Source organism: Trichechus manatus, unplaced genomic scaffold (assembly GCF_000243295.1).
Source record: "Trichechus manatus latirostris isolate Lorelei unplaced genomic scaffold, TriManLat1.0 scaffold00313, whole genome shotgun sequence".
NCBI lineage: Eukaryota > Metazoa > Chordata > Mammalia > Sirenia > Trichechidae > Trichechus > Trichechus manatus.
The window spans coordinates 584,117-595,212 of NW_004444249.1; the positions used below are offsets into that span (position 1 = coordinate 584,117).

The 11,096-nt window shown below is 39.4% G+C and overlaps 1 protein-coding gene across 1 annotated transcript; it reads right to left on the bottom strand.

Annotated features, from left to right (window-relative positions):
* Nucleotides 1–645: 645 nt before the first annotated feature.
* KCNJ8 (potassium inwardly rectifying channel subfamily J member 8) lies at nt 646–7,569 on the bottom strand. The gene is made up of 3 exons (XM_004390634.2): nt 7,374–7,569; nt 6,076–6,514; nt 646–1,715 (listed from the first exon to the last, which is right to left on the bottom strand). Exons 2-3 carry the CDS (start codon nt 6,447–6,449, stop codon nt 815–817), a joined length of 1,275 nt encoding a protein of 424 aa, XP_004390691.1. The 5' UTR covers nt 6,450–6,514; nt 7,374–7,569; the 3' UTR covers nt 646–814.
* Nucleotides 7,570–11,096: the final 3,527 nt, after the last annotated feature.

Below are 11,096 nucleotides of genomic sequence, written 5' to 3' on the forward strand. Positions count from 1 at the left end.
TGATTTTGTGAAAGAGAAATCACAGAACTACAGTGAATAAAATAAAATATTTTAATAAAATATTCAATATGGTATTTTCTTGTGGAGGTTCATAAGAAGAAGTGCAAAGCTGAAGGAAGTTATTGTCACTTTTGGGAATCCAGTCCTAAGTGAGACTGGAAAGTTCTTACCTTCTCTCCAAGCCCTGTTCAGTAAATGGCTGCCATGATGAGGACCAGGAAGACTCTGGGGTCATTATGAAGGGCTAAGTGAATGAACAGAATCTGCTTAGAAGCAGATAGCACTAAGCAGTTTTTGCCTCTTGCTTCTTACCACATAGCTCTCTTAGGTGCAGTACCATGGAGGAGGGGGAAGGCAGCATACTAGTTGACATGCCAAAGGTGTTAATAACATGATTTCATTTTTTTCTTCTCCTAGTCTACCTGCATTTCCAGAGTGAACAATAGAACACAGGGATCTGTGGTTCCAGTAAACATTTCAAACAAAATCATCCCTTGGCCAACTTTTCTATCAATATTAATGTAATTCTAATGTTTCAAATTGAGATAAATGAGAAATATATATATTAACCTTATAGAATGTAAGCATACCACTATGAATACTATATATATGAAATAAGTGTGAGGCGTGATTCCTCCACCTTTAGTGTTATTATTTATTGATATAAAAAGTGCTGTTCTCTGAATATGAATACCATTTAGTGCAGTAAAATGTAGAAACACAAATTTTTGTGTTCCAGCTCTAGTTCAGTCTGGTTCAGGCCCAAAATGGGCCTTCAAAATTGAATAAGATACTGTCTCGAGTTGTCTTACTGTCATGATGCCGATGTGTTCTGGTTTCCCTCTGGAGTCATAAATTGCACTTTTGGCACAATGAGGGAAGAGTTGTTTCTTCGGATGGAGTTGTTCCTTCTCATGGAATTGTTTCTTCGCATGGAATTGCGCTTCCTCAGAGAATTTTGATGGGACAACTCACTCTTCTGGAGGGTCTGAATAAGGATGGAAGGCTTCTCATCCAGCTCTCGGGCACTGCACCGCGGAGCAGCTACTTTGACAGTGTTGCCAAATTTGGAGTAATCCACAGAATACACACCTTCCTCCTCAGTCACAATAGACACAAAGCGGTGGCCCCATTGGATCTCCTCAGCGATGTAGGAGGTTCGCGCTTGTGTGGTAATGCCAGTAGTTTCGACTACTCCTTCTAGAATGACTATGACCTCCAGGTCTTGGTTGACGAGGTCAGTTGCTGAGATATCATACAGGGGGCTGCGTTTGTCAATCACATGGCAGATGATCAAAGGGGCCACCAGAAAAATATTATTACTGTTAATAGGATTATCAACAGGAATGTCCAGTTGGTGAATAGGCACCACCTCCCCTTCGGGTGTGGTTGTTTTCCTGACCACCTGGATGCGTACTGAGGCGCTAATGATCATGCTTTTCCGTAGGTCACCCACTCGGAACATGAAGCACAGCTTGCCATTTCGGACAGCAATTACAGCATGGCGGCTGAAAATCAAAGTCTCGGCCCTTCTGTGAGCCTGAGCTGTTTTCATGAAAATGCAGCCCAACATGACTGCATTGATGATTAAACCCACAATGTTCTGGAGAATCAAAACTGTGATGGCCAAAGGGCATTGCTCTGTCATCATTCTCCCTCCAAATCCAATTGTCACTTGAACCTCAATGGAGAAGAGAAAAGCAGAGGTGAAAGATCTGTAAGGAATGGTATCAGAAAACAACGCCATTAGGTCAAATTTTGAATAATAAATAACGTATCAAGCTAAATTTTTCACTTTCTTCCCCCAAAGGCCATCAAATGCCTTTAGAAATACTAGTCAACTTAACTAGCCAGATGCCCGATTCTAAGCACAAGCTCTTTTTGTTGGCACACTACCTCCAGATGTCTAGGATACAATTTTGGTAGTGTTTTCTGGGTCATTAAATGATGGGCCTCCTTGTGTAAAAGCATTAATACAATAAAATAATAAGCAACTTCCTGGTAGACAGTTTCACAAAGTAAATGATGTCTATTTCATGCAGAATTGACACATCATCAGATTGAAAATTATTTGTTAATCTAAATTAAAATCCATAACATAGAGACTACCAAACAATATTTTTGACAAGCACTTACTCTTGAATATTTGTGTTTAAGTGACTTGAGTCATATTGAAAGTAGAGCAATGAGTGAGCTTTTCACTATTTATAACCTTTAAAACCATGTTCATTTGCTAATACTTATTGTATACAGTGCTACAAAGTGGCACAAAACACATCATTCAAAAATACTAATATTTTTAATAATAAAGCATATCTTGCCATTTGGAAAGAAAGGTGTTTTCTTATTGAATGTGTCTTCTATGCAATCTGACGTATACTGAAGCTACTAAAGGAAGACTTTGAGACAGAGATGGGCACTGTCTATGTCCATGTCAACATCATATCATGAATAAGATCTCAGTCTTCTGAATTCTGGCCAAGTGCTCTGAAAGTGGAACTGGAAAGGCCAACAAGTGTCAGAATTTTCTTGGAGAGCTTTATTAGAGCGCACACCTCCTCCACATCTCAGTGCAGACAACTGACTTGGTAGGTTCAGGGTGGGAACTGGGTAAGACGCTTTGGAAAGCTCTCAGGTGATTCTGATTTAGCCTCACCTCACCCCACCCTTTTGAGTAGCACTAAATTTCATTAGCCGTATCATTAATTTGTTCACTTACTACATTCCAAACACTGTTACAGCTTCTCACTAGAAATAATATTAGTCCGATCTTCCTCCCAAACCCCAATTTCAAACTTTTCTAAGACTAGCCATGCATAGGCCATCTGTCAAAGTGTCATCAAATGAGAACATTTATTAATGTCACACAAAATGAGTGAACAAAATTTTAAAACACTTTAGTACTTAACATACACAATGCACCTTGCTGGGACACCAGGATGGGTAAGGGAGCAGGCATAAACGGCTTTTTTGATTAGCTTGTAAGTGGAGTGTGAAAGGTGCCTTTTCTCTTTCTTTTTGGAATTAAGGATTTATAGGAAACCACATTAATTGCTACTTGCACTAACTCCACAAAACAAGGTATGCCACATGGTCCAAAACTATGGCGAAGAACAGGAATGGACTCCAGAGGAAGGACATAGACACAACGTTGATTTCTAATAGGAGACCCAGTGGCGCAGTGGTTAAAGCACTTGGCTGCTAGCCAAAAGTTTAGAAGTTCAAACCCACCAGCTACTCTACGGGACAAAGGTGTGGCAGTCTGCTTCTGTAAAGATTTACAGCCTTGGACACCCTATGCGGCAGTTCTATTCTGTCCTGCAGGGTCGCTATGAGTTGGAATCAACTCAAAGGCAGTGGATGAGTATCATACTAAACAATGTCAACAGGTGAAAGCGTTTAGCTTGTCTTTTGTTCTGCTACAGAGAGTGAGATAGAATCATGAGAAAGGGGAAATAATGCTGGTTTACTTTCTGACTCAGAGAGTCATCTACACTAAGGGGAAAGAGAGCCACTCTAAAACTAGAGTGTAGAATGTTGTTTGGAAATGTTGGTGAGTATTCGCTTTAAAAAGTTGTTTCTAATCTTGATGACTAGGCAGGACATTGAACTTATAAAAGGAAAGGAAATTCAAAGACTAAGAATTATTATTAGCCATATTTTAAATTCCCTTTGGAAGGGCACAGAGATTTTTCTGTTTCTATATTTTTGGTAATTTTTTTTATTATGTAAGTTTTCTTATGATTAAACTGTATGTTGAGATTAAGGTATTAATAGTACCACAATATTAAAATAAAATCGGTAAGAATAGAACAACCTTAAAGATAGCAAGGAGACCTGGTAACAAAATGGTTAAGAACTCAGCTGCTAACCAGAAGGCCCGCAGTTTGAATCCACCAACTGCTCCCTGGAAACCCTATGGGGCAGTTCTACTCTGTCCTATAGGGTTGCTATGAGTCAGAATCGACTCGATGGCAATGAGTTTGTTTGTTTTTTTAAAGATAGCAAATATTTTTTTGTAGGTAGGAACTGCAATTTAAAATGCTAAAATTGCTGTTCTGAGAAGACCAACTTTGTCCCGTTGTATTTTCAGCGTTTATCATAGTTAGTGTTCACATAAGCAGGAATGCATCAGTGGATTGAATGAACATGCTTCAGAGCACATCTTATTTGAAAAAATAAGAGCTAACAGCTATTAATAACCAGTAGACCCTCTAAAGTTCTTTTTAAAAATTATTGGAAGAATATTACTTCTATGATATATATTTAATAAACTGCTTAATGACTTCATTTTCATGGAAAAAGGCAATATATTTGTCTTGCAAATAAAATCTGTCCTTTATTTTCAAGGATTATCTTTATAGTTTCTTTTATCTCTTTTTATGAGTGGCTACTGCATATTTGGAGCCCTGGTTGCGCAATGGTTAAGAGGTCGGTTGCTCCCAAAAAGGTCGGCATTTCAAATCCACCAGCCACTCCTTGGAAACCTTATGGGGCAGTTCTACTCTGTCCTGTAAGGACCCTATGAGTTGGATTGACTTGACGGCAATGAGTGTACTGCATATTTATCAAAAATTTCTCTTGATATGAAAATGATTCACACCAATGCCAGTGCCGATAAGTTTCCTAAAGAGAAATATTGTAGAAAATGAATTTTGACCTTCAAATACCTGTTGCGCACAGTATTTTAATGGTTTTCTTTACAACTGGTGTACTGATGATCACCCACATTTTTCACCTACATTTTCCTTTGAAACAAAAGTTTGTGTTGAAAAGAAAATAGTATTTACTCAGTGGTAAAGGTAGTCAATCATGTCAATATAGTATTCTCTCCGCCTGAAATCTGTGGTGAGCTCTCTCTCCATACAGACACTGCATTCCTCTATGATATGCTGGCATTGCAGTTACTTAGGAAACGGAAGGATGGACAAGGTCATAGCCTGGGTTTCTGGTTCTTGCAGTGGTATCCTTGCTAGCTTTATAAGATTCCAGGGTCAGTAAAGTTCTCATTCTTTACAGTTTCCTGGCAGTATGGTTCTTGTTCATGTCTCTTTGCTTTGTGCACTATGGGAATTTGGCACATTATTCAGATGTCCTGGAAAATTTTCCAGTATTATTACTATTGTTTTGCTTAGAGTAAATGTTTTTGCAACGGATATAAATCATCTTTTTCAATATTCCAACAAAACAAATTAAGATACAAATTACTCCAGCCACATGTTCTTAGACCATCTGAACACATGAAAAGAGAATCTGTGAAAACAAATTCACTTTACCTATCTTTGAAATACTAATAAGAGAAAAAGCAAACATTAGGTAATCTAAGAATTGTTTCCTTCTTAGTCTATTAAGACTTTGAAAGAAGGAGTCCAACATTAAATCACTTCTATATAATCCTTTCCAAGAACATTTTGGACCAATTTTCATTGAAAAAATCATGTTTTTCTGGTTCGAATCTTAACATAACTTTTAATTTCAGAATCCAGTGCAAGGCATTAGCTATGTTAAGATAATTGTAATAAAGAAGGGTTTCTATTTATTTCATTTTTAGTAGATTTTTAATCCAGGACCCTGCCCCACGAGTGCCTTCTCCTTTTTCTCACTATTTCTGAAAATGTTATGGATAAGAGACATCAGGGAAAAATATTACCAGTATCTGCATAAGAATTTTTGTTGATCAGAGATATTTATTTGTAGACACTGAAATTATAGACAGCAGATTTTCTATGCTGAAAACTAAATGTGTGAATTTTTTTTGTGTGTGTAAGTGCTAAATGTGTGAGTTTTGTGTGTGTGTGTAAGTGCTCTGTGTAATTCTGTTGAACCACAACAATTTTTAAATAACTGGTATAAAATTTTCAAGTCTAATCCAAAGGATTGAAGTTCTACATTTTCAGAGAGTCATTATCCATAAGGCTGCATTTTAAAAGATTTGTAATAGCTTAGATTATTATTATTTGCTTTTTTGTTTCTAAAGCAAACCCTTTATTTCCCTTTCAACAAAACAAGAGAGGGACAACAGAAAGGCAATATAATATTTTTGCTATGCTACTTGCAATCCTGCTGCATTCTTACCTGACATTAGTCACACACACAGTGGACTCCAAACCACTTTTCTCCACTGCACTTTTCTCCATGTAAGCATAGATGTCCCCATGGGCAAAGGCCACCAGCCACCACATGATGGCGAAGAGCAGCCAGCTGCAGAGGAACGACATGGTAAAGATGACCAGCGTGTGGCGCCATTTCAGGTCCACCAGGGTGGTGAAGATGTCCTGAAGGAAGCGTCCTTGCTCGCGGATGTTCTTGTGAGCCAGGTTGCAGGCCCCGCTCTTGGCGATGAAGCGGGCTTTGCGAAGTCGGTCTCGGATGCGCGGCTTGCGCAGGTTCTCCGCGGCGATGCGCGCCAGCACATACTCCTCGGGGATGATGCTCTTTCTGGCCAGCATCGTCCTGTCACCATAGCCAGCCTATCCACCTGCCTCTGACCTTCCTCCTTCCAAGACCCGTCCTCCTGCCCAAGGGAAACGATAATTAAAATAATAATAATACAGACGTGTGTGTAGAGATAGAGACATAAATTCATTTCCTCACTTCTTCAGTCTTGTATTCAGGAGCATATCTATATACACCAGGGTGACATGCAAAGGTAAAAGTATGATTTAGTTAATCTAAACACGAAGATAGCTTTTGCTTGAGTTCTGGGACCCCACAGAAATTGTTACTTGGTCTGAATCCGTAAACTGTTTCCATTTTCCTTTTCAACGTATAGGGGAATAGCCTTTAACAAAACCAGGAGCTTTCATGCAAACAGTAGGCTCAGAGATAATTCTCTGAGATCAACCACGTCTGTTGATTAGTGCAAGGACACCAGCTCGAAGTGTCAGTGATGAAAATTAAGGCCAGAATGCAGTAGGATCTATTTATTAAAGTATTCAGATGATACAGCAATACTAAAAGTAAGGAAGGGAAATTCTCCCTCCGTTATTGTTAGAAGTAGGCAAAGAAAAGGCCGTTGACTCTTGTAAAATGTAAATAACATGTTTAGCGTAATCTGACAAAATAAAAAGCGATGCGCTATGTAACTTGAACAGTATGAATAATTATTTTAAATCTGATGGAAGTATGAGTTGCATTAAAAAAAAAAAGACAAAAAAGTATCCCATGGAACTCATAATATTGTAACTTGAAAACTTCTTTACAACGAAGGGATCAAACACACAAGCGCCTGCGGGCTGCAGACGCAGTCATAGTAGAATGCTTGAAAAGTCCATCCAACACTGCAAACCTGTGCTGTGTTTTGCATTTTAAATCATTTGCGAGGACGTGGAAAGCCTCACCCTCCCCTCTCCCGGAGGAGCGTTGAAACTTACAGACTCTGGGCAGCGGGCGCGGCGGCTGGACCTTCACACACACGCCGGCCGACCGTCGGCAGGTCCCTTGCTCTCCCATCCCGGGGCGCGGGAGCAGGGGCCGCGAAAGCCGGAAGGACAGATCCGGGGGCCGAGTGGTCTAAAGAGAAGAGATAAAATAGTAAAAGGTGTAATTGAATCTAAATGCCGGGAGGGCCGGGGGGATGGGGATGGGTGTAGATCTTCCCTCCCCCCGCTCAGCTGGACTCTCTTGGCAGACACAGTGGGGGAAGGAGGGGCTCGGGGGAGACGAGCTTGGGGACGATGCTCCACAAATCAGCCTCCCCGTTATGGCTTTGACATGCGCCAGACCTCTGAGGCCGCCGCTGTGCCCGAGGTTGGGGCGTGCAGGGAGGAGGTAAAGGCGCGTCCTGGGGAGGCAGGGAGCCCGCCAGCGGGAGGGGCGACCCTGGGGGAGGGCGGGACCTGCAGAGCCAGCTCTTTTCCCAGTAGTGGCGACCCCCTGCCGCCGGCGTGACACACACGTCTTCAAAAGGCTCCCTGCTCAGGGAGAGAACTTTCCGAGTCCAAGTTCACTGACGTAAGGAGAATTTATTTTGTATTTTATTATTTATTTTTGTAACCTGGATAGACAACTGGGCTGTTTCAGACTGAATACAACCAAATAGGTCAGAAAATATTCTTCCGAGGCGTTCAAGCTGCGTGCACACGCATTTATTTACCTTAAATTTCCCTTTAGTAGTGACATACAGGTGGAAGATGTTCTGAACCCCGCTATGGTAAATTATTGCTTCAGCAGCCAGAGCCAGTTTTCAGTGAGTAATACACACACACACAAAACAAATCAAATCAAAACAAAACAAAATAGCAAAATATCCCTAGTCTCTTCCAGTGAAGAAATTTTACCCCAAACAGGGACCTCTGTCAACACTTTCGCACTCAAACGGTCATTGCTCAGTAATTCGTTGTTTTCTAAAACGTTGTAGCTTCTCCGTCTCATCTAGATGGTCTGAATGATAAAACAGAGCACTTACGCACAAGGAAGGTTGTACGGTAAATATCCTTCTATAGCTTTTTGAAAAGAAGCCAGCAAAGACAAATGTGCTTTCTCGCACAGGTCAAGCCTTGTGATTTTGGCACTTGTGTTAATGGAAACTTTAATTCTTGGAAATTTTATGTATTTTCCAAGACTCGGGGCCGAAAGTGTATGGAAAATAAACAATGTGTTCATTTAATTACTAAAAGACCTAAAATTAGTCTTTAATGAAGGCAAAGGAACACTTTTTCCCCTTTGTGGATAGATTTGCTTAACCCCTTCAAGCTTGGGGTCTAGTCTATCAGCGGCAGCTTTTCTCTCTACCGTTGTTAATTTATGCTGTAATTTATGTAGTAGTTTTACAAGTGTGTGAGGACCAATTTGAATAGTCCAGTCATTGTTCTATATTACAGTTGAGTTTGGTATACAATTTATTGTCTATTATTTTAGCTCAGGGAACATTCATTGAGCATCTATTTAGTGAAAGTTTTTTTTTTTGGTTCATGTATCGGGAGATATATAAATATATAAATCATAGCTGCTGCTCTTAAGAGGTAGACAAGCATAATAAGATAAAACATTAATAAACCCTAATATAAATAAGAATGTGATTAGAAAGAGAAAGGAAATAAACAAGAGATAATGACTAGGGACTAAGGAGAGCTTCATGGATTACTTGACATCAGATCTAGTCTTTGAAAGACCTGATATATTTGGGCACTTACAAAAACAGAAGGAAAGGCATTCCGCAGGGTGGGAACAGCCTGAAGAAAGTCAAGCAGTACTGACAAGAGTGAGCCATGTTTTAGTAACAGAAACTAACTTAATCAGCACTGAAGAAGCAAAGTCAGCAAGATAGCAGGATGCGGCTCTTCATTCCAATGATCCCTGGCCAAACACTGTCATCGCTCTCAACATGTTATGAGTTATTTGTACCAGTTGCTGGCTCATGGCAAGCCCATGCGTGTTAGAGTAGAACTGTGATCCATAGGGTTTTCAACGGCTGATTATTTGGAAGTAGATCACCATGCCTTTCTTCAGAGGTGTGTCTAGGTAGACTCGAACCTCCAACGTTTCAGTTAGCAGCTGAGTGCTGTTAACCATTTTCACCACCCATGGACTGTGGGCTCTTCGCATACTTGTCTTTCCCCTTCACATAACTGAGAGCTGCTGAGGCAGGTTGTGAGCTATTTATCTTTGTATCCTAAGCCTCTAACATGACTTGAATTACGGAGGTGTTCAAAAAATATTTTTGAATCAATAAATGGAAAATATAAGGTTGAGAAAACACGTTGGGGATCTTGAAAAAAACGCATAGAAAGTCAAGTGCTCATCAAAGGAGTCTGGACTATCTTCAGTAGGAAGTGGTAAGCCTACTGAGCGCGGTAGGAAAGATTTTGATCCAAATGATTGGCAGAAGGAAACACCAGAAACTATTGCATTCGTTAGAAAGGGAATGAGTTCTGGTGCCAGTAGGTAATGGCAGTGGGCAATAGACAAATACATACAAAAGGAGTGTTACCCAGTTAATACTGGGAAAGGGAAAAGTCAGAAGTGACTAAGGTATTTATGATGGTGGCAGAAAAATAGTAGGAAAATTGGACTGAGGGAAGTGAGCTGCTGAGGAGAATTTATGAGTAAATTTGCAACAAATAAATCTATATCTACCTCATATGAAAATTCTATTCTTTTGCTATTCTACATATTTAAGACTTTTTTTTTCTAATGAGATATATTCTTCCAAATCTACAATTTCAAGTCAAGTTTTGACTTGTTTTGATATGGCAAGCTATAATATACTTTTTTATTATATCATATTATATACATTTTTTAAGATATGTATCTAAGTGGAAAAAAAGCCTCATTCTCCTTTAAATTAATTAAATAATTAATTTAAATTAATTATATATTCAAAGTAAGGGCACTAAGAATATACACAATAAAGGTCAAATTTTAAGAAGTAAGTGAATTATTTGACAATAATATGCCTAAAAACAATGTTTATTTAGAAAAATGGTGAAGAACGAAATATCACAAATTTTCTATTTCTTTTCTCCTTCCATTTCTTTCCTGACATTTTTCCTTAACCAACATAGTGTTTTTCCTTTAACTAATTGTTTGCACTGGATGGGAGCTCTATGAGGGCAAATTGTTTGTTACCAACACACACCCAGTGTCTAGAATTGTTCCTAGTAGCAGGTACTCAGTAAATACTTTCAAATGAAGGAAAGAAGTAATAATAGTGCTTGCAACACAGTGTTTCTCTTTTTCATGCATTTACTCCAACTCTCATCTCTTCTCTCTTCATGATTTTTGCAACCATTTCTCACAGCCCACATAGGCAACTTGAAATCTGTAGCTCACTATGAAGTCTTTGACTGTACCTGTCTGTAGAGATTCCTTTATTCATCACCGTCTCCCCACTTCAAGCTACCCGCCTTCTCCCTTCCTCAGCAATCCCTTAAGTACTCCAGGCCAGCAATACTTAAATTTGTTTGGATTTTCTGACCATGTTTTCCTTTACAATTGTGAGCTCAGTGGAGATAGACCTGTTTGGGTTTGTTTCTCAAAGATCTGTCTGGGTACACAGTAGGTACTCAATGATTACTTATTATTGATTGATACCTAGCTTTCTTCTTCTGATGTTCCTCTTTTCATATTGTTATGTATTGAATTGTGTCCCCCAA

Coding starts and splice junctions, on each gene's coding strand:
- KCNJ8 (XM_004390634.2), bottom strand. CDS start 6,449: ATGCTGGCCAGAAAGAGCATCATCCCCGAGGAGTATGTGCTGGCGCGC. Junction 1,716..6,075: donor GTGTGTGTGACTAATGTCAG/GTAAGAATGCAG, acceptor CATTCCTTACAG/ATCTTTCACCTCTGCTTTTC.